The sequence below is a fragment of the Onychomys torridus genome, chromosome 7 (genome assembly GCF_903995425.1).
Source record: "Onychomys torridus chromosome 7, mOncTor1.1, whole genome shotgun sequence".
NCBI classification, from domain to species: domain Eukaryota; kingdom Metazoa; phylum Chordata; class Mammalia; order Rodentia; family Cricetidae; genus Onychomys; species Onychomys torridus.
The window spans coordinates 100,160,122-100,183,168 of NC_050449.1; the positions used below are offsets into that span (position 1 = coordinate 100,160,122).

General features: G+C 38.6%; 1 protein-coding gene across 7 annotated transcripts in view; it reads right to left on the reverse strand.

The window, feature by feature from the left end:
* Positions 1-23,047, reverse strand: part of Dock3 (dedicator of cytokinesis 3) — a 391,678-nt gene that overhangs the window by 290,374 nt on the left and 78,257 nt on the right. For all 7 annotated transcript variants that reach the window (XM_036193576.1, XM_036193574.1, XM_036193572.1 and 4 more), the window contains exon 3: positions 21,529-21,569. In XM_036193576.1, the coding sequence (XP_036049469.1) occupies positions 21,529-21,569 (41 nt within the window). The remainder of the gene's footprint in view (positions 1-21,528; positions 21,570-23,047) is intronic.

A 23,047-nucleotide genomic window follows, 5' to 3' on the forward strand; every position in this document is an offset into this window, starting at 1 on the left:
TGGGAGGAGGGGACTGGACCTACCTGAACTGAATCTACCAGGTTGAGCTGCATCCCTAAGGGAGTCCTTGTCTTGGAGGACATGGGAATGGGGGGTGGGCTGGGGAAAGGGTGAGGAAAGGAGGAGGAGAGAGGACAGGGGAATCCGTGGCTGATATGTAAAATGAAATTAAATTATAAAGTTAAAAAATACAATAAAAGAAGACCATTTAGAAATTCATCTACAGATACAAGAATCTTGCAATTTTTTATGTCCATTACACCATGTTATATGCATAGGATTTTCCATTGCTAAATTGGTGAACATAAGAAGAATCTAACTTGTGATAAGCTTCTGTATGCTAAATGTCAAATAGGTGTTTTCATCACAAAAAAAAAAAAAGAGAGAACAGGGATAAATAAATATGTGGGACATTACTAGTGAGAGTGATACACAACTACTAAAGTTGACTTCTTGGTCAGAAAATAATCTTGACTCTGAACATATGTTACTTTTCAATAATGCAAAACAATGTTTATAGTCAATGGAAGCATAATTTTAAGCATTGGTGGTACTGTCAAGTATTAACAGCATGTGTACTTGTGATGAGCTCTCTAACAGGCCCAAGCATGACAGTACAGCTAACCCCCAAGTTCTATTCCTTTATTTGGCAATTTTCTTATTTCTAACCCATTCTTGAGACAAACCACCAAAGTCCAGCAATCAAAACTCATTATTTTGGTACATTGATTATCATGTCCAATCAGGACTTACCAATTCATCCTAACACAGACTTCACCTTTTCTCTCTTAAAAACATACTTTCGGGCCAGGTAACAGTGGCCAGGCACCAAAACTACACAGAGAAACCCTGTCTCAAAAAAAAAAAAAAAAAAAAAAAGGAAGGAAGGAAGAAAGAAAAACAAATAAACAAAAAAAATGCACTTCTGCAGAGACACCTACAACTGTCTTTGTCTAATCAATCCCTCCAGGTTAATAAATCTCCTTTGTGATGAGGAAAAAAAAAGAAAAGGCACTTCCAATATTTGACTACCGAAAGGTAAAAATTGTGAACAATATTAATTATGAAAGAGTAAGCAGGGATAGGGATATAGCTCAGTTGGGCACTTGTCTAGCATGTACAATAAATACCCTGACATTCAAATCCCAGTACCATATCCCAGCCCACACTTCTGGCGAAAGTCTCCTACCCCATAAGAGACCAGTCCAACTCCCTGAAAACCAGGTAATCCACTACTCTATCCCAACCCTGCCCTTCCTACACCAGCAAAGCATAACACCAACCATCCTTCTTCTCACCATATCTACACCTCTGATGAAAGCCTCCTACCCCACGAGAGGCTAGGCCATCATCCTGAACCCCAGTGAACCCTCAGCCAGATCAGAGGCTATGCACATTTCCAGAACTCCAGATCCCAACTTGTGCAGCAAACCCCTGCTGGACCAGAGGCCATCCAGGCCATCAAAAGACCTAAGGTGGGCAGAGACCCTCTCTATTCAACTACTGGCCACTCTAGTCAAAATACCAGAGAGGAAACAGAAACCAAGAAAAAAAACACCCATCCAGCAAAGACAAACCCAGAAATAAGCACCTAGACCTATAATCACTCCAAATCCAGATGTCTAAAGGTCAGTGTAAGAATACAATCAACAATAGCCAGGGCAATATGTCACCACTAGAGCCCAGCCATCCCACCACAGCAAACTCTAAATATTCCAACACAGCTAAATCACAAGAAAAGAACCTTAAAACCAACTTTAGAAGATGATAGAGGTTTTTGAAGAGGAAATGAATTAATTCCTTAGAGTAACCAAGGAAAAGACAATCCAAAAATTGGAGGAAATAATAAATCCCTTAGAGAATGTCAAGAAAGCCAAGAAAAAATGAACAAACAATTGAAGGAAACAAATAAAACTGTTCAAGACCTGAAAATGGAAATAAAAGCAATCAAGAAAACACAAACTGAAGGAATTATAAATATGGAAAATCTAGGTAAGAGAACAGGAACTACAGATCAAGCATCACCAGCAAAATACAAGAGTAGGAATAGAGACTCTCAGGTATTGAAGACACAATAGAAGAAATAGATACACTGGTCAAAAAAAAAAATGTTAAATCTAAAAGATACCTGACACAAAAATCTGGGACACTATGAAAAGACCAAATCTAAGAATACTAGAAACAGAAGGAGAAGATTCCCAGTTCAAAGGCTCAGAAAATATTTTTTAACAAAATCATAGAAGAAATTTTTCCTAATCTAAAGGAGATGCCTATAAATGTGCAAGAAACTTACTGAACACCAGAAAATAAAGTTCCCTCACCACATTATAATCAAAATAATAAACACAGAAAACAAAAAAAAAAGAATATTAAAAGCTGCAAGGGGAAAAGAGCAAGTAACATTCAAAGGCAAATCTACTGGAATTACACTCAACTTCTCAATGCAGACTCTAAAAGCCAGAAGGGCCTGGACAGATGTCCTGCAGACTCTAAGAGACCATAGATGGCAGCCCAGACTACTATATCCAACAAAATTTTCAATCATCAGAGATGGAGAAAACAAGATAGACCATGATAAAGTCAAATTTAGATAATATCTATCCACAAATCCAGCCCTACAGAAGGTAACAGAAGGGAAACTCCAACCCAAAGAGTTAACAACACCCATGAAAACAAAGGCAATAAATAATCTTACAGCAGCATAACCCAAAGAAGGACCCACCACCACCACCACCACCACCACCACCACCACCACCACCACCTCCTCCTATAACAAAGGAACAGGAAGTAACAATCATTGGACCTTGAATCTCTAAATATCAATGGATTAAATTCCCCAATTTAAAAAAAAATACAGACTAACAGAACAGATGCAAAAACAAGACCCATCCTTCTGCTGCATACAAGAAACACACTTCCACATCAAGGATAGACATTACCTTAGAGTAAAAGGTTAGAAAAGGATTTTCTAAGCATATGCCCCAAGAAGTAAGCTAGTGTAGCTACTATAATATCTAACAAAATAGACTTCAAACAAAAATTAATTAAATGAGATAGGGAAGGACACTTCATATTCATCAAAGGAAAGATCTACTAAGATGACATTTCAATTCTCAGCATGTATGCCCCCAACTGCAAGGGCATTCAAATTTGTAAAAGAACATTACTAAAGCTTAAATCACACATCTATCCTCACACACTCAATAGTGGGAGACTTCAATATCCCACACTCACCATTAGACAAATCATCCAGACAAAAACTAAACAGAGAAATAACAGAGCTAACAGATGTTCTGAATCAGATGGACCTAACAGATATCTATACAACATTTCACCCAAATACAAAAGAATATACCTTCTTGTCAGCACATCATTGAACATTCTCCAAAATTGACCACATACTCAGTCACAAAGCAAGTGTCAACAGATACAAAGAAATTGAAATAACCCTCTGCATCCTATTAGACCACCACAGATTAAAGCTGGATTTCAACAATGACAGAAATAACAGGAAGGCTACAAACTCATGGAAACTAAACAACTCTATGCTGATAACTACTGGGTCAAAGCAGAATAAAGAAGGAAATTAAGTACTTCCTAGAATTCAATGAAAACAAATTCAGCATTGAAAACTCCAAATGGAGTTTGTTTTCTTTATGGTCAAAGCTAGTCATGTGGGCAAAGAAACTGCCCTTGTCTCAATTGCTGAAAATATACTATCCAAACTTGACCAACAGGATGCAAGAAAGGGAACTGACAAACTTTTCCAAGATAAGGCAGGACAGTCCTTCAGAATTCCTGCTTCATAGGAAAGTCTGTCAGACAATGCTAAGCCTGTGGACCAAAGATGAATGCCCCAACATTACAGAGGAACTTGGGGTAACTATCCAGGTAGTCAGATGTCCCTGTCATTAGGTAACATTCCACCCTTCTGAGGTATTTGATGGAGCTGAAAACTAGATAGTTATAATTTTCCCTAGTTATGATAACAGGTAAATTAGGCACAGAAATTTGGACTCACAAAGATAGATAATAAGAGTAGTTTCCTTAATTTTGCCAAATACAAATAGACTAGACGTTGTAACTAGAATTCTTACTTAATAACTGTTTTGTTGTATGCATTTTACTATGTTAAAGTTTAAAACTTCATTTTTAATTAAACAAAAAGAGGAAAATGTGGTGGAGCACTCCCTCTGTACACTGTAAAGATTTGTCATTTGAATTGGTTTAATAAAACACTGACCGCCTGGTAGTCAGGCAAAAAGTATAGGCAGGACAGCCAACTGAGAATGCTAGAAGGAAGAAGGGGGGAATCAAAGGAGTTGCCAGGAGCCTCAGAGGGAGCACGACATGCAGGAGGACAGGTAAAGCCACGAGCCACATGGCAGAATGTAGATTAATACAAATGGGTTAATTTAAGTTGTAAGAGCTAGTTAGTAATAAGCCTGAGCTATCGACTGAGCATTTATAATTTTAAAAGAGAGAGAAAGAAAGAAAGAAAATGAATGCACAACATACCCAAACTTATAAAACATGATGAAAGCTGTCCTAAGAGGAAAGTTCATAGCACTAAGTGCCTTCATAAATAATTTGGAGAGATCTCATACTAGCAATTAACAGCACACCTGAAAGGTCTAAGAACAAACAGAAGCAAAAACACTCAAGGGAGTAGATGTCAGGAGATAATCAAACAAGAGGGCTGAAATCAATAAAATAGAAACAAAAAGAACAATAAAAAGTATCAATGAAACAAAGAGTTGGTTCTTTGAGAAAAATCAACAAGCTAGGCAAACTCTTATCCAAATTAACTAAAAGACACGGAGAGAATATTCAAATTAACAAAGTCAGAAACAAAAGGGGAGATAGAAGAACAGACACTGAGGAAATGCAAAGAATAATCAAGTCACTTAAAAAACCTGTACTCCACAAAATTGGAAAATCTAAAAGGAATGGACAAATTTATGGTAGATACCACTTACCAAAGTTAAATACAGAGATCAAATAAACAATGTAAATAGATCTATAACCCCTAAGGAAATAAAAGCAGTCATTAAAACTCTCCCAACCAGCCAGGGCCTCCTATATACAAATGACAAGTGGGTGGAGAAAGACTACCCTTCAGAATAGCCACAAATAATATAAAATATCTTGGTGTGACTCTAACCAAAAAAGTGAAAGAACTGTATGACAAGAACTTAAACAGACTCGCCAGCTCCAATTGGACCAAGAGGTGAGTCTTTGTTCTCCAAGCCGATCACCCCAGCCTCTAGGCTTTAGCCTAGGGGCACAATCTGCACCCCCATACTCCCATCCATTGCAGCCCCAGTTGCAGGCCAGCAGGCAGGACTCCTGAAAGCAGGCCTAACTACCACCATCCCCGACTGGACCCTGTATCCTACAAGCCCTACTCCAACCCCCAAACGCACCCATCCTCCAACTGCAGCAGACTCCACTAGCTCCAATCAGACCTACAGCTCCGATCAGACCAAGAGCTCCCATTGGACCAAGAGTGCCAATTGGACCAAAAGAGTCTCCCTCAGACACAGACACCTGTAGATGTATCCTGCTTGTTAAATAAGAAACACAGAGCCAGTTGCAGAGTTAAACCACGAGGTCAGAGCCAAAGCGGAAAACCTTACCCTTCACTGCTTCTGCGGTTCCTCCTCTCCGCAAGAGACCTACTTCTGTGCGTCCTATTTAAAGACTTTCTGTTCTCCTCCCTCATTGGTTGTAACTCAGCCACATGACCTCCTCGTCACTGCCTGTTTGTACAGACCTCCAGGTCTTCTATGGTTGGTATTGAAATTAAAGGCATGTGTCTGCTATGCTGGCTATGTCCTTGAACACACAGAGATCTGCCTAGCTCTGCCTCCCAAGTGCTGGGATTAAAGGCGTGCCCCACTACTGCTCGGCTTCTGCTCTGGCTTGCTCTGACCTCAAGGCAACTTTATTGACATACAAATAAAATCACATTTCAATACAAGTAAAATATCACTATATTTCCCCTTTTCTATTTTAATAAAAAGAAAAAAAAGGAAAAAGTTATAACTAATATAAGAAAAACTATATACAAAAGTACAATAACTATATATACCATATATACAAACAATAAATACCTAAACAATGTCTAGTCCATTTGTAATTGACAAATTCAGAGAAAATAATTCCATTATCTATCCTATTTTGGTAAGTCCAGAATGTACCTGATTCACTTTTTATCCTAACTTATATAACTAACAGAACTGTCTTATAACGTCTTTCAAATTTATACACTTAACAGCTCTTAGTGAGTTTTTCTGAAATCCTTAACAAAGATAATTATAACTATAACTAACTGATCTTCAACTCCCTCAGAGACCCAAGAAGGAAATAATACTACCTAATAAAAAATAAAAACAAGAAGTGCATGCAAGCAGTTTCAAAAAAAAAAAAAAAAATGTGAGTTGACAGAAACAGCCAGCTGCCTGGACAGTCACCTGAGGTTTCTCCACAGTGTTGGGGCATCATCTTCAGCCTACAGGCTTAGCGTATCTGACAGACTCTTTTGTGAACTAAGATGTATACAAGGTCAACAGTTTGACCTCACATTTGGTGAGAGCAGTCCATGTACCAGAAACACCTGAATTCCATTAGTGTCATGTCATGATTCAGGATTTTAAATTCTGGAAATTATTGATGTCTTTTCAATTCAGCTGTCCATTTTTCTTGGCTGTGTATATGTGGCTTCATCTTGGCATCCTGTTCTTCTCCACATCTCTCTATTAAACGCCAGTCTACTATTGAGAGAGGTGAGCTTAGTTATTCCTCAAGAATAACTGTTTCATCTGCTGTTCCATTGCATATCAGAAGCCATTGGCCCACTCCCTGTTCAGCTGCCTTTGAAGAAAAGGGCACGGTACCTTTTACAGATTGCAAAGGTCACTCACTTCAGGGATGGTGCCATATTGTCCTGGCTTCAGAAGATGCCTTTTGTTAAAGCCACAACCACACTTGTTTTGGCAAGAATTGGTAGTCCTTGGTTTCATGTCCTGTCTGTCCTGTTTGTCAGCAGTTGATTCAAGGATACTTTGTTGTCCAGTGGCTGACTTTTGCAACAATGAAAGTTAGTTCCACATGCAGTTTCTTCAATGCCCATATTTTCTCTGAAGTAGATTGGTACTGGCAATATAGTGATATTTTACTTGTATTGAAATGTGATTTTATTTGTATGTCAATAAAGTTGCCTTGAGGTCAGAGCAAGCCAGAGCAGAAGCCGAGCAGTAGTGGGGCACGCCCTTAATCCCAGCACTTGGGAGGCAGAGCTAGGCGGATCTCTGTGTGTTCAAGGACATAGCCAGCATGGCAGACACACGCCTTTAATTTCAATACCAACCATAGAAGACCTGGAGGTCTGTACAAACAGGCAGTGATGAGGAGGTCATGTGGCTGGGTTACAACCAATGAGGGAGGAGAACAGAAAGTCTTTAAATAGGACGCACAGAAGTAGGTCTCTTGCGGAGAGGAGGAACAGCAGAAGCAGTGAAGGGTAAGGTTTTCCGCTTTGGCTCTGACCTCGTGGTTTTTAACTCTGCAACTGGCTCTGTGTTTCTTATTTAACAAGCAGGATACATCTACAATTGGCGCCCAACGTGTTTGCAAGAGTTTCCACCTAAAACCTGAGAAAAAAGATTCTAAAACAGAGCTAAAAACAGCTTCCTAATTGTTTCTCTCAAGTTAGCGGCAGCCTGCCGGTTTGAGCTACTATGGCGGGTTCCTGGCGTGTGCGTCTGACCTGCAGTGCGGCGGGAATGAAGAGTCTACAAGCAGCACTTTACTCTGCTGCATGGTGGATTTAGCCTTTGCTAGTTAAAAAAAAAAAAAGTTTCTGGGCTATGTACTGCTTTGATAGAACTGCTTCCAGACCCAGAGCTGGTGGTAAACTGTACCGCCGCCATGTTGGGAAGCTGAGGAGGGCGGAGCCAGCAGCCACAGCAGCGTTTCAGTCTTACAAAGATGGATATTACACAGAGAATCTGGTTTGTGTTGTCTTTGGGATTTTTAACTGCAGAAAAAAAGCTGTTGAGTTAAACAAATATGTAAATTTTAAAGGTACCTTGACTTTGAAATTTGGATATAAGGATATGTTGCTTTGGAAAAGAGTCTCTGCTTTTGTTTCCACAGAAAGCCAGAGGCTATGGATTTGTTCCAGAATAAGATATATCAGGTTTGATCAGCCAAGACCACCTGAAAGGTCTCCGATGACACAGTGGCCCAGATGATCCAACATCGAGAATGGTTTCAAGGCAATTGGCCCAGAGGTTCACCCTAATGGACTACTCCATAATCCTAAATTTTCTTTGTGTCCCCATAAGATACAGCGCCCCCCTCCAGCAGGAAGTAGTAAGAAAAACTACGCCCAAAATTATCAAGCTGGCTTTGGAGATGGAATTGGCTCACTCCTTCTCTAAACCCAGACATATTGCTAAAAGAAAAGGTTAAGAGATTCTTGTGTCCCAAATCAGAAGAGCCCTCTGGTGTGGGACAGAGAAAAACCAATATTTTTCTTTAAAGTAGATTGATTATAAACGCAATCTCTTTCTAAAGAAGAAAAGGGGATATGATACAGATATAATAGGATAAAAGGGTAGTTTAAGGAACTTACTTCTAAAGAGCAACAACTTGTTTAAAATGTTTTACATTGGTTTAGATTTTAGTCTATTGATACAAACTTAAAGTTAATTTTGTTATACTGTGTGCATATTTCTACTCTTGTTTAAGGTATTATGTTTGTATAGCTCATTTAAATTGTAATGGATAATTAAAAATAGATTAATAATTAGTCATCTATGATAATCATACTTGTAGCCATGTTAGTTAAGTCTTCTAGGTATACACAGAGATATTTCAGATAGATAGGTAATCTTCAAATACTTCAAAGACCTACAGAATATGGCATTTAAAATACTTTTAAAATTTAGACTTTCTGGACAGTGAGACATGTCTGCTCCTGGCAGTACCGATTTACTTCAGAGAGGAGGATGGGCATTGAAGACACTTCATATGGAGTTTATCTTCACCTTGGCAAAAATAGCCATTTGGGCAAGAAACTGTTCTTGCCTGGACTGCTTGATCAACTGGACATGCAGGACCCATAGAAAGGTGACCACTGAACTTTGCTTTCAAAATGGTCCTTCAGGTTCCTGCTTTGCAGAGGAAACTGCCAGACATTCTACAGGATACTGAGAGAAGTGACCAAGAGACTCTAGGCCTGTAGGCTGAAGACAAATGCCCCAACTTTACAAAAGAACATTAGGTGACTGTTCAGGCTGCCAGCTGTCTCTGTCTACCCTGCAAGACTCCCAAAAGTTGCTTGCATCCTTCTCCTGGTTCTCAGGTAATATTATATCCTTCTGAGGTCTTTGATGTGGTTGAAGACTAGATAGTTATAATTTCCTCAGTTATGATAAAAGATAAGTTAGATATAAAACCTTAGACTCACAAATATAAGATAGATAGTATATCTTCTTTAATATTGTAACTGTAATTCTTGCTTGATAATTGTTTTGTTATACGTAATTGTACTATGTAAAAGTTAAAACCTTCCTAAAAAAAAAAGAAAAGGGGAAGTGCTGTGGATATCGCTCTGTGTAAATAAAGTTCTGATTGGCCAGTGGCCAGGCAGGAAGTATAGGCGGGACAAGAGAGAGGAGAATTCTGGGAAGTAGAAGGCTGGGGAGAGAGACGGCCAGCCGCCGCCATAAGAAGCAACATGTAAAGACACCGGTAAGCCACAAGCCATGTGGCAAAGTATAGATAAGCAGAAATGGGTTAATTTAAGATAGAAGAAGTAGATAACAAGAAGCCTGCCACGGCCATACAGTTTGTAAGCAATATAAGTTTCTGTGTGCTTTCTTGGTTGGGTCTGAGCGACTGTGGGACTGGTGGGTGAGAGAGATTTGTCCTGACTGGGCCAGGCAGGAAAACTCTTAACTACAGACACCATTTGCACCAATTGGAGGAAGAGATGGGTAGACACCAGTGCAAAAATACATTCAACAACATAAAGAGCAATATGGCACCAGATGAACCTAGTATTTCTATAACAGCAAGACCAGAACATCCCAACACAGAAGAAGCAGAAGAAATTGACCTTAAAAATGACTTTAAGAAGATGATAGAGGCCTTTAAAGAGAAAATGAAAATTTCTCTTAATGAAATCAAGGAAAAGACAAACAAAAAACTGGAAGAAATCAATAAATCCTTTAAAGAAAGCCAAAAAAGCCAAGAAAAAGCAATTAAAATGGTGAAAGAAACAGTTCAAGACTTGAAAAACAGAAATAAAGGCAATAAAGAAGACACAAACTGAGGGAACGATAGAAATGGTAAAATCTGAGTAAACAAACAGGAATTACAGATGCAAGCATAACCAACAGAATACAAAAGATCAAAGAGAGGTGTTGAAGATATGATAGAGGAGACAGATTTGTAACTCAAAGAAAACTTTAAAGCCAACAAAGTCATAACACAAAACATCCAGGAAATCTAGGACACCATGAAAAGACCAAAGCTAAGAATAATAGGAATAGAAGAAGGAGAATAATACCAGCTCAAAGGCACAGAGAATATATTCAACAAAATCAAAGAAGAAAACTTTCTCAACCTAAAGAATGAAATGCCTATGAAGATACAGGAAGGTTATAGAACACCAGACTGGACCCCCCAAAAAGTCCCCTCACCACATAATAACCACTAAACATACAGAATAAAAAATATTAAGAGCTTCAAAGGAAAAGGCCAAGTAACATATAAAGGCAGACCCATCCATAATAACACCTGACTTCTCAATGGAGACTCTGAAAGCCAGAAGGTCCTGGGCAGACATTATACAAACACAGAGACCATGGATGCCAACCCATACTATTATACCCAGCAAAACTCTCAATCGCCACAGACAGAGTAAACAAAATATTCCATGATAAAACCAGATTTAAACAATACCTATCCACAAACCCAGCCCTACAAAAAGCACTAGAAAGAAAAAAATCTAACCAAAGGAAGTTAGATACACCCATGCAAACACAGGCAATAGATAATTCCACACCGACAAATACCAAAGAAGGGAAACACACAACACTACCACCAAAAACATAACAGGAATTAACAATCACTGGTCATTAATATCCCTTAACATCAATGGACTCAATTCATCTACAAAAAACATCCTTCTGTTGCATAAAAGAAACACACCTCAACTTCAAAGACAGACACTACATCAGAGTAAAGGGCTGTGAAAAGACTTTCCAATCAAATAAACTTAAGAAGCAAGCTGGCATAGCTATCCTAATATCTAACAAAATAGACCTCAAACTAAAATTAATCAAAAGAAATCAGGAAGGACAGTATATAGTCATCACAGGAAAAATTTACTAAGATGAAGTCTCAATTCTGAACATTTATGCCCCAAATACAAGGGCATTCACATTTGAAAAAGAAACATTACTAAAGTTTAAATAACACATCAAACCCCACACACCAGTAGTGGAAGACTTCAACACTCTTGCTCACCAATGGACAGGTCTGCCAGACAGACACTTAACAGAAAAATAAGGGAACTAACAGATATTATGACTCAAATGGACTTAATAGATATCTACAGAACATTCCACCATAGGACAAAAAATATACCTTCTTCTCAGCACCCTATGGAAACGTCTCTAAAATTGGCAACATACTTGGTCACAAAGCAAATCTCAACAGATAAAAAAAAAAAAAATTGGAATAACCTCCTGTATTTTATTGGACCACCATGGCTTAAAGTTAGATTTCAACAACAAAAATCACAGAAAGCATACAATCTCATGGAAACTGAATAATACTCAAATGAATGACCAATGGGTCAAGAAAGAAATAAAGAAATTAAATATATCCTAGAATACAATGAAAATGAATGTACAACATACCCAAACTTATAGGACACTATGAAAGCACTGCTAAGAGGAAAATTCATAGCACTAAATGCCCATATAAAAAAGATGGAGAAATCTCACACTAGCTACTTAACAGCACACCTGAATGCTCTAGAAAAACAAAAACCAAAACAAAACAAAAAGCAAATTCACCTAGTAGGAATAGACATCCTCTGCCAGGCCACAGGTGGAGCTCCAGGAGTCCAATTGTCAAGAAAGAGGAGGGATTGTAAGAGTGTGAATTGTTGAGACCAAGATTGGCAAAAGCACAAGGACAAATAACCAAACTAATAGAAACACATGAATTATGAACCAAAAGCTGTGGAGCCCCCAACTGGATCAGGCCCTCTGGATAAATGAGACAATTGAATAGCTTGAACTGTTTAGAAGGCACCCAGGTAGTGGGACCCAGACCTGTCCTTAGTGCATGAGCTGGCTGTTTGGAACCTGGGGCTTATGTGGGGACACTTTGCTCAGTCTGGAAGGAGGGGACTGGACCTGCCTGGAGTGAATCCACCAGGTTCAAATGAATCCCCAGGGGAGTCTTGGCCCTGGAGGAGATAAGAATGGGCAGAAGGGGCTGGGGGGAAGGCGGAGGCGGGAGGGGGGAGGACAGGGGAACCCATGGCTGATATGTAAAATTAAAACACAAATATCCAAGTGAAAAAAACAAAATAAATATATTTTTTAAAAAGAAATAATCAAATAGAGGGCTGAAATCAATAAAATAGAAACAAAGAGAACAATAGAAAGAATCAATGAAACAAAGAGTTGGTTCTTTAAGAAAATCAACAAAATAAACAAGTCCTCATCCAAACCTAACCAAAAGGCAGAGACAGAGCACTCAAATTAACAAAATCAGAAATGAAAAGGGAGACATAACAACAGACAACAAGAAAATCCAGAGAATCGTAAGTTCATACTTCAAAAACCTGTACTCCATAAAATTGGAAAATCTAAAAGAAATGGACAATTTCTGGAAAGGTACCACATACCAAAGTTAAATCAAGACCAGATAACTATTAAATAGACCAATAACCTCTAAGGAAATAGAAACAGTCATTAAAAAGTCTCCCCCTGCTCCCCCCCTAAAAAAAGCCCAGTACCAGATGGTTTCAGCACAAATTCTACCAGATTTTCAAAACAGAGCTAATACCAATACTCTTCAAATTGTTCCACACAATAGAAACAGAAGGAATATTACCAAATTCTTCTTATGAGGCTACAGTTACCCTGATACCCAAAGCACACAAAGATGAACAAAGAAAGAAAATTACAGACCAATTGCCCTCATGAACATGATGCAAAAATATTCAATAAAATATTGGCAAACCGAATCCACAAACACATAAAAAAAATTATCCGCCATGACCAAGTAGACTTCATCCCAGAGATGCAAAGATGATGGTTCAACATACAAAAATCTGTCAATATAATATACCATATAAACAAACTGAAAGAAAAAAATCACATGATCATCTCACTAGATGCTGGAAAAGCCTCTGACAAAACCCAACACCCCTTCATGATGAAGATCTAGGAGAGATCAGGAATACAAGGAACATACCTAAACATAATAAAGGCAATTTATAGCAAGCCAACAACCAACATCAAATTAAATGGAGAGAAACTCAAAGCAATTCCATCAAAATCAGGAACAAGACAAGGCTGTCCACTCTCCCCATATTTATTAAAATATAGTTCTTGAAGTCCTAGCTAGAGCAATAAGTCAACAAAAAGAGCCGGGCGGTGGTGACACACACCTTTAATCCCAGTACTTGGGAGGCAGAGTCAGGCGGACCTTTGTGAGTTAGAGGCCAGCCTAGTCTACAGAGAAAGATCCAGGAAAGGCATAAAGCTACACAGAGAAACCTTGTCTCAAAAAATCAAAATAAAAAGAGAGAGAGAGAGAGAGACAGACAGACAGACAGACAGACAAAGGGGATACAAATTAGAAAAGAAGAAGTCAAACTTTCACTATTTGCAGATAATAGTATACATAAGTGACCACAAAAAATCTAACAGGGAACTCCTACAGCTGATAAACACCCTTAGTAATACGGCAGGATACAAGATTAACTCAAAAAAAAAAAAAAAAAAAAAAAAAAAGCACACAGTACCCCTCCTATATACAAATGATAAATGAGCTGAGAAAGAAATCAGAGAAATATCACCCTTTACAATAGCCACAAGTAATATAAAAATACCTTGGGGTAACTCTAAGCAAATGAAAGACCTGTATAAAAAGAACTTTAAATCTCTGAAGAAAGAAATATGAAGAAGATAACAGAAAATGAAAAGATCTCCCATGCTCATGGATAGGTAGATTAACATAGTAAAAATGGCAATCTTACCAAAAGCAATCTACAGATTCAATGCAATCTCCATCAAAATCCCAACACAATTCTTCACAGATCTAGAAAGAATAATACTCAACTTCATTTAGAAAAACAAAAACCCAGGATAACTAAAACAATCCTATACAATAAAGCAACCTCTGGAGGCATCACCATCACTGACCTCAAGCTCTACTATAAAGCTATAGTAATAAAAACTTGGTATTTTCATAAAAACCGACATGTGGACCAATGGAATCAAATTGAAGACCCTGACATTAATCCATACACCTATGAACATCTGATTTTTGAAAAAGAAGCCAAAAATGTAAAATTGAAAAAAAGAAAGCATCTTCAACAAATGGTGCTGGCGTAACTAGACGTCAACATGTAGAAGGTTGCAAATAGATCCGTATCTATTGCCATGCATAAAACTCAAGTCCAAGTGGATCAAAGACCTCAATATAAATCCAGTTACACTGAACTTGATAGAAGAGAAAGTAGGAAGTGGTCTTGAAGGCATTTGCATAGAAGACCACTTCCTAAATATAACACCAGTAGCACAGACATTGAGAACAACAATTAATAAATGGTATCTCCTGAAATTGAGAAGCTTCTGTAAGGCAAAAGACAAGGTCAATGAGACAAAATGACAACCTACAAAATGGACAAATATCTGTCAGAGGACTGATCTCCAAAATCTATAAAGAATTCAAGAAACTAGACATAAAAATACTGAACAATCCTATTAAAAAATGGGCTAAAGAGCTAAACAAAGAATTCTCAACACAAGATTCTCAAATGGCTGAAAGACATTTAAGAAAATGCTCAACATTCTTAGTCATCAGGGAAATGCAAATCAAAACAACTCTGAGATATCATCTTACACCTGTCAGAATGGCTAAGATCAAAAGCACAGGAGCCAGCTTATGTTGGAGAGGATGTGGAGCTAGGGGAACACTCCTCCCCTGTTGGTGAGAGTGCAAACTTGTACAGCCACTTTGAATATCATACAGCAGTGTCTCAGAGAATTAGGAAACAATCTATCTCAAGACCCAGCTATACCACTCTTGGGCATATACCCAAAGAATGCTCAATCATACCACAAGGACATATGCTCAACTACATTCATAGCAGCATTATTCATAATAGTCATAACCTGGAAACAACATAGTTGCACCTCAACCAAAGAATGGATAAAGAAAATGTTGTACATATACACAACAGAGTAATACTCAGGAGAAAAAAACAATGACATCATGAAATTTGCAGGCAAATGGATGGAACTAGAAAATATCATACTGAGTGAGGTAACCCAGACTCAGAAGGACAAACATGGTATGTACTCACTCATAAGTGGATGCTAGATGTAAAGCAAAGGATAACCAAACTACAACCCACAGCTCCAGAGAAGCTAGCTAACAAGGAGAACCCTAAGAGGAACACATGAATTGCCCTGGTAAGAGGAAATAGAGGAGATCTTCTTGAGTAAACTGGGAGCGAGAGGGAGCAATGGAGAGTAGGGGATGAGGGATGAGAACATAAGGGAATGGGATGGTAGAGCTGGAGCAGGGACGGAGTGAAGAACAAGAAAAGAGATTCCATAATAGAGACATGATGGGGATAGGGAGAAACCTAGTGCTAGGGAAGTTCCCAGGAATCCACAAGGGTGACCTCAGCTTAAACTAGGAGCAATAGTGGAGAGGTTGCCCAAACTGGCCTACTCCAGTAATCAGATTGGTGAATGCCCTGGCATCATAGAGCCTTCATCCAGTAACTGAAGCAGATGCAGGGATCCACAGCCAAGCACCAGGCCGAGTTCCAGGAGTCCAGTCGAAGAGAAAGAAGAGGGATCTATGAGCAAGAAGCATCAAAATCATGATGGAGAAACCTACCGAGACAACCAAACCAAACTAGTGGGAACTCATGAAATTTAGACCAACACCTGTGGAACCTCCATGGGACTGGACTAGGCCCTCTGCATAGGTGAGACAGTTGTGTAGCTTGACCTGCTTAAGGGGTCCCCTGGCAGTAGGATCAGGATCCATCCCTGGTGCATGAGCAGGCTTTTTGGAGCCCAGTGCCTATAGTGAGACACTTTGCACAGCCTTGCTGCAGGGGGAGGGGCTTGGACCTGTCTCAACTGAATGTACCAGGCTCTGATGACTCCCCTTAGGAGACCTTGCCATGGAGGAGGTAGGAATGGGAAGTGGGTTGGGAGGGAAAGTTGGGAATATGGGAGGAGGGAGGAGAGGGGAATCCATGGTTCATGTGTAAAATGAATAGAAAATTTCTTAATAATAAAAGAAAGAACTTCAGATCTTTGAAGAAAGAAGCTAAAGAAGATATCAGAAGATGGAAAGATATCCCATACTCATAGATCAGTAGGATTAACAGAGTAAAAATGGCGATCCTACCAAAAGCAATCTACAGATCCAACACAATCGCCATCAAAATCCCAACACAATTCTTTACGGATTTTGAAAGAACAATTGTTGATTTTTTTTTTCTCTTTACTCTTCTGGGGGACCCACCAACCAGCTCCCAAATAAATGACACATGGATACTTATTATTATTTATGAATGCTCAGCCTCAGCTTGGCTTGTTTCTTGCCACTTTCCTTAACTTTAAATCATCCCATCTACCTTTTGCCTCTGGGCTTTTTCCTCTTCTTACTGCTGTATATCTTACTTTCACTCTTACTCTGTGGCTGGTTGTGTGGCGAGGTGGCTGGCCCCTAACATCCTCCTCTCCTCCTTTTCTTATTCTTTCTTCTTTTCCTCCCAGATTTCTCCTTCCATTTATTCTCTCTGCCTGCCAGCACCGCATATCCTTTCTCCTGACTCGATATTGGCCATTCAGCTCTTTTTGACCATCAGGTGTTTTAGTCAGGCACAGTAATACAGCTTCACAGAGTTAAACAATGCAACATAAAAGAATGCAATATATCTTTGCATCATTAAAGCAAACGTTCCATAGCACAAACAAATGTAACACATCTTAAAATAATATTCTACAGCAAACAATACTCAACTTCATATGGAAAAACAAAAAAACAAGATAACAAAAACAATCCTGTTCAATAAATGAACTTCTAGAGGTATCACCATCCCTGATTCCAAGCTATACTTAAGAGCTATAGTAACAAAAACCACATGGTGCTGGCATAAAAACAAACAGGTCAATCAATGGAATCAAATCAAAGACTCAGATGAAAATCCACACACCTATGGACACCTGATTTGTGGCAGAGAAGCCAAAATTATACAATGGAAGAAAGAAAGCATCTTCAACAAATCATCCTGATCTAACTGAATGTCAGCATGTAAAAGAATGCAAATAGACCCATATTTATCACCCTGCACAAAACTCAAGTCCCAGTGAATCAAAGACCTCAATATAAATCCAGATACACTGAATTTGATAGAAGAGAAAGTGGGACTATCCTCAACAGAACACTTAGATCAACAATTGGCAAATGGGACCTCATGAAACAGAAAAGCTTCTGTAAGGCAAAGGATACTGTCCATAGGACAAAATAGTAACCTACAGAATGGGAAAAGATCTTCATCTACTCCATATCCAACAGAAAGCTAATTTCCAGTATATATAAAGAACTCAAGAAACTAGATAACAAAAAAAAACCCAATAATCCAATTAAAAAGTGGGGTACAGATCTAAACAGAGAATTTTCAACAGAGGAATCTCAAATCTCAAAGTGTTTAAGTCAAGAAACACTTACAGAAATGTTCAACAGCCTTAGCCATCAGGGAAATGCAAATTAAAACAACTTTGAATTCCATCTTGTACCTGTCAGAATGGTTAAGATCAAAAACGTAAGTGATAGTTCATGATGGAGAGGATGTCAAGCAAGGAGAATACTCCACCATCACTGGTGTGAGTGCAAACTTTGGAAATCAATGACAGTTTCTCAGAAAATTGGGAATCAATATACCTCAAGACCCAGCTATCACACTCCTGGGCATATACCCAAAGGACACTCCATCCTATCACAAAGACACTTGCTCAACTATGTTCTCAGTAGCTTTATTCATAATAGTCTCAAACTGGAAACAACCTAGATGTTCCTCAACATCTAGAATAAAGAAAATGTGGTACATTTACACAATAGAATATTACTCAGCTGTTAAAATGACATGAAATTTGCAGGCAAATGGATGGAACTTGGGGGAAAAAAAGCATCCTGAATAAGGCAACCTGGACCCAAAAAGACAAATATGGTATGTACTCACTTATAAGTAGATATTGGCTGCAAAGCAAAGGATAACCATACTACAATCCACAGATCCAGAGAGGCTAGGTAACCAGAAGTGCTTAAGGGGGACACTTGGATCTCCCTGGGAAGGGGAAATAGAATATATTTTGCTGGTAGACTGGGAAAAGGTAGAAATGGTAACAGAAGGGACCAAGTGGGGATAGGAGGGATAGAGAGGGAAGAATCCTAGAAGAGGCAACTATAAAAGGAGGGCATTTCAGGATCAGGTAGAAACCTAGGTACAATGTAAACTCCCAGGAATCTACAAGGGTGACCCTAGCTAAAACTCCAAGCAATAGGGGATACATAGCCTGAACTGGTGATCTATAACCAGGAAAGAACTTCTAGTGGAGGGATTGAGATACCAATCTAGTCACATAACCTTCAACCCACAATTTGTCCTGCTTACAAGATGTGCTGAGGTATACATGGCACAGAAATTGTGGGAATGGCCAACCAATGACCAGTCCAGCCTGAGACTCATGCCATGAACGGGAGCCTACCCCTGACACTGCCTGGGTACTAGGACCCAATGGATGGATGGTCCAGAGACCTAGGATAGAATCAAACATGAATTTCAAAGAAAATCAATGTAATGATGCCTAATGATATCCAACTATACACATAGACTGGAGCCTAGACCAATTGTCATCAGAGAGGCTTCATCCAGCAAATGATAGAAACAGGTGATTCAGAGACCCACAGCTAAACATTAAGCATAGATTGGGCAATCCTTCAGAAGAGGAACAGGAAGAATTGTAGGAGCACAAAGGGGTCAAGGATATCACACGAAAATCCATACAATCAACTAACCTGGACTCATAGGGGCTGATAAGGACTGAACCAACAACCAGAGAGCCTGCATGGGACTGACCTAGGCCCTCTGCATATATGTTACAGTTATGTATCTTGGTTTTCTTGTGGGACTCAACAGTGGGAGCAGGGCCTCTCTCTGACTCTTTTATAGGTTTTTGGGACCTTGCTCCTGTTACTGGGTTTACCTTGCCCTACTGAGAGCCACAGAAATAAGAAGTAGGAATTCAGCTGACTATGACAAAGCTAATACCTAGAAGAAGCCAAGCGCCCTTCCAGAGGATAAAGCTAAGACTTAAGGAGTCTTGGTGATATTGGCTTTTGAATATTAGCCATTTCCTACAATTTCTTGTGTGCTAATGTAGCTTTTCCATTTAATTCTCTTTCTAAGAATAGTGTGTTTGATCATTCATTGGGCACAGTTTTTCCCTACACAATTAAGGTATTTGGATAACTTCCCCCAACTGTGTTGACAACAGTCACACAGGCAAGACTCCTCTTTTCCAGGCTTTTGTTTCCACTTTTTAGCATTTGAATCAGATATCTGCCTTCTATAATTATCTCCTTAACAACTATCTAGGGCCAGGGCCATCTCCGGACAAAAGCATTTTATCTGAGATACTTTTCAAACATCCAGGGACAGACTGCAGCTAGGTAAACCTAGACCATCTGCTAGTCTCCTAAAAATAATGTAAATATCCATATGGACACAACCATCAAGGCCAGGCAGATATTAGATATAAAGCCTTGTTTCTTATGCAAATTAAACTCTCCTTTCTCCCATAGTCCAAGTGGTATCTCTAGACTTCCCCTTTAACAATTACTCAGAACAAAAGGGTTTTTACACTCCAGGTACATCAAGCTGTGACACAGGCTGCCTAGCACTCTACCAGAAAATAGCACAGCCAAGATAGGTTGAGACAGATACAGGTCCAAAGGAAAGAAGGGAAAAAGGCAGTTTTATTTTACCCATGACTTAGTGACATAAAAGTCCCAACTTTTACCTAACCGCTTCTAAGAATATAGTTTGAGCACATAAATTTCCCTTTTTGATCTATTAACCAATTTTAGCCCTTAGTTGACCCCATCTCCTTTAATCACTCCCCTTTTGGGTTGCAAATGAAGCTGACAAACACTGCTCTTTGTGTAGATCTTATGACCCAAAATATCTCACATTGCATTGTCAAAGTATTACTGTTTGTAAGTATATATATATTGGTACCCCCACAGCACTGGGAGATTTTGACTTAGAAGAATGAAGTGAATGGACTAAAGAACTCTGTGTACTTAGATTCTTTCAACAATCCTCAGATTAATTTTTGCCACTGATAGCATCTCTTCTGGAACCCTGGGGACTATAAGGGGCTGTACCCCAATAGTCTTTGTTATTGCCCATCCTTCATACAAGGGGAGGTGCATAGTGTTACTGCAACTTTATATGCCATGTTTGGTTAATATCCCTGGGAAGCCTGCCCTTTTCTGAATAAAAACATAGGAGGAGTGGATGGAAAGAGTGGTACAGAGGGAAAGCAGGTAGGAGGGCCTGGGAGAAGAGAAGGGAGGGGAAACTATAGTAAGCATATAAAAATAATACATAATAATATAATAATAATGAAACATTAGAAATGTTTCTAGATATAATTGCTAATTAAAATATATCTTATTTTATTAAGTTAATAGTAATAATGGACTGAACACATAAAATTTAATATATAACATCAGTATTCAATGTAATCTTATTTAAGTTCACATTTTAATAAAATTTTTAATATCAACAAAGAAATGCCCAGTTAAGCATATATTTCATTTTCCCCACTTTGCATCTTAGCAATAAATTCATCTAAATAGATGTGGTTCCACATCACTAAAACTATAAATAAGTCAATTTAGTTTTTGTCAAATCTTGAAGAAAAAGTACTTAAAGGTATGACTAGGCTTCTTCAAGATAAGTATATAACTATAACCACATTTGCATTTTCTATGATATTTGAAAAATCATTTTAATACTGCCTGAGTCTTACAAGACTCTTACACAATTCTGCCAAAAAGATGACTGCAGCTACTATAAAGGATTAAAGATGAACTAAAAAACAGCTGTTTTTAATATATGAGGCAAATCCTACACATTGAGGAACACAATGATAAACTCTCCATTACCTTCACATTAGGCTTCTTTGTTGAAACTCCTCTGTACCAACCTAAAAAGATATTAAAATAGTGTTACTGTCATTCTGTAAGAGACATAATAGTTATTTTAGAAAAAGCAAATGAATGTGATACTTTCCTTACTATACTTGGCTTCACTAGGATCTACACTGAAGTGCTGGTAGTTTACTCCTGAAGGAGTAGGTTTTTATCTTTATTCAGTTTTGGGTTTTATGGCAGATAGGAAATACAGTCCAGACTATTTCCTGATTCATTCTCTCCCATGCAGCATACTATGCTCTTCACTTATTTGTTGGTTGTTATTGTTTCTGTTCAGTTGCTAAAGTCAGTATCCCTACTATTACAGAGAAATCAATCTTTTTCTCTTTCAGCATTTATATACAGCAATACTAACAAGAGGCTCAATTACCCAACAGAAGTATAAATTTCAAGCAAAGAAAATTTTATTGCCAACTTTTCTCAGTTCTAATCTATTATTTTCAGAGTTTTGCCATATAGTTCACTAGTGTTTGAGAGGAAACAGCATGTACAAGTATAAACCAAGAAAAGTACATACAAAAGGAAAATGAAAGTGAAGAGTATAAATAACAGCTAATATTAACTGAGAACTTCTGTTATTAATTTTGCATATTGGAATTGAGGGCATTTTCCATGCACTAATCTTCAAATCTCTATGACAGTGCTATGAAAGAGGGAAAATCTAAATTCCTCACATGAAAACAATAGACTACAAAAGAACAGCAATTCTGCTTCTTTTAGTAACAACAACTAGGACAATAAATTTCAGTAATTAGTTTCACAAACTGAGTCTCAATTTCTTCATTTTAGATAATCTTCAGCACTTGAGAAACAAAGGCAGACAGTCTCTGTGGGGTTGAGGCCAGCCTGGTCTACACAGCTAGTTCCAAGATATTCAAGTCTACACAAAGAAACCTTGTTTTTTTTAAAAAACAAAAACAAAAACAAAAACAAAAAACAACATAATCTTACTATACCTAACATAAATGTATTGAGATATCACATGGCAGAATGAGTCTCTCTAAAAACCTTGAGAATGAATGAATGAATGACTACATAAATAAATAAAGCCATGAATGCTCTAAAGCTACAGTGTTCAAAGCTGTGGGGTCCTGGGGAACAAATAGGCAAACGACCTACCAAACAAAAGATAAAATCCATAAACAGACTCACACAGACTTCAACTGACCCTTGACCAAGGAGTGACGGCAACACAAGAGGAAAAGGTGGTTTAGCAAATGGTGCAAGAGCAACTGGGATCAATTTGGGAAAATAAATAAACTACATACATATCACTCAGCCCAGCCCCCAACTCGGGCAGAGACCCATGCTCCACCAGAGGCCAAGCCTGCCACTAAAGGGCCAGAAGGCCACTGACCAGCAGACCTCCCCACTCTTTCATTGCCCCTCCCCACCCTATCCCAATCCCCCTCCCTCCTTGTCACCAAGTCCCAGGCCCCAACTCAGGCAGAGACCCCACTACTCAACCAGA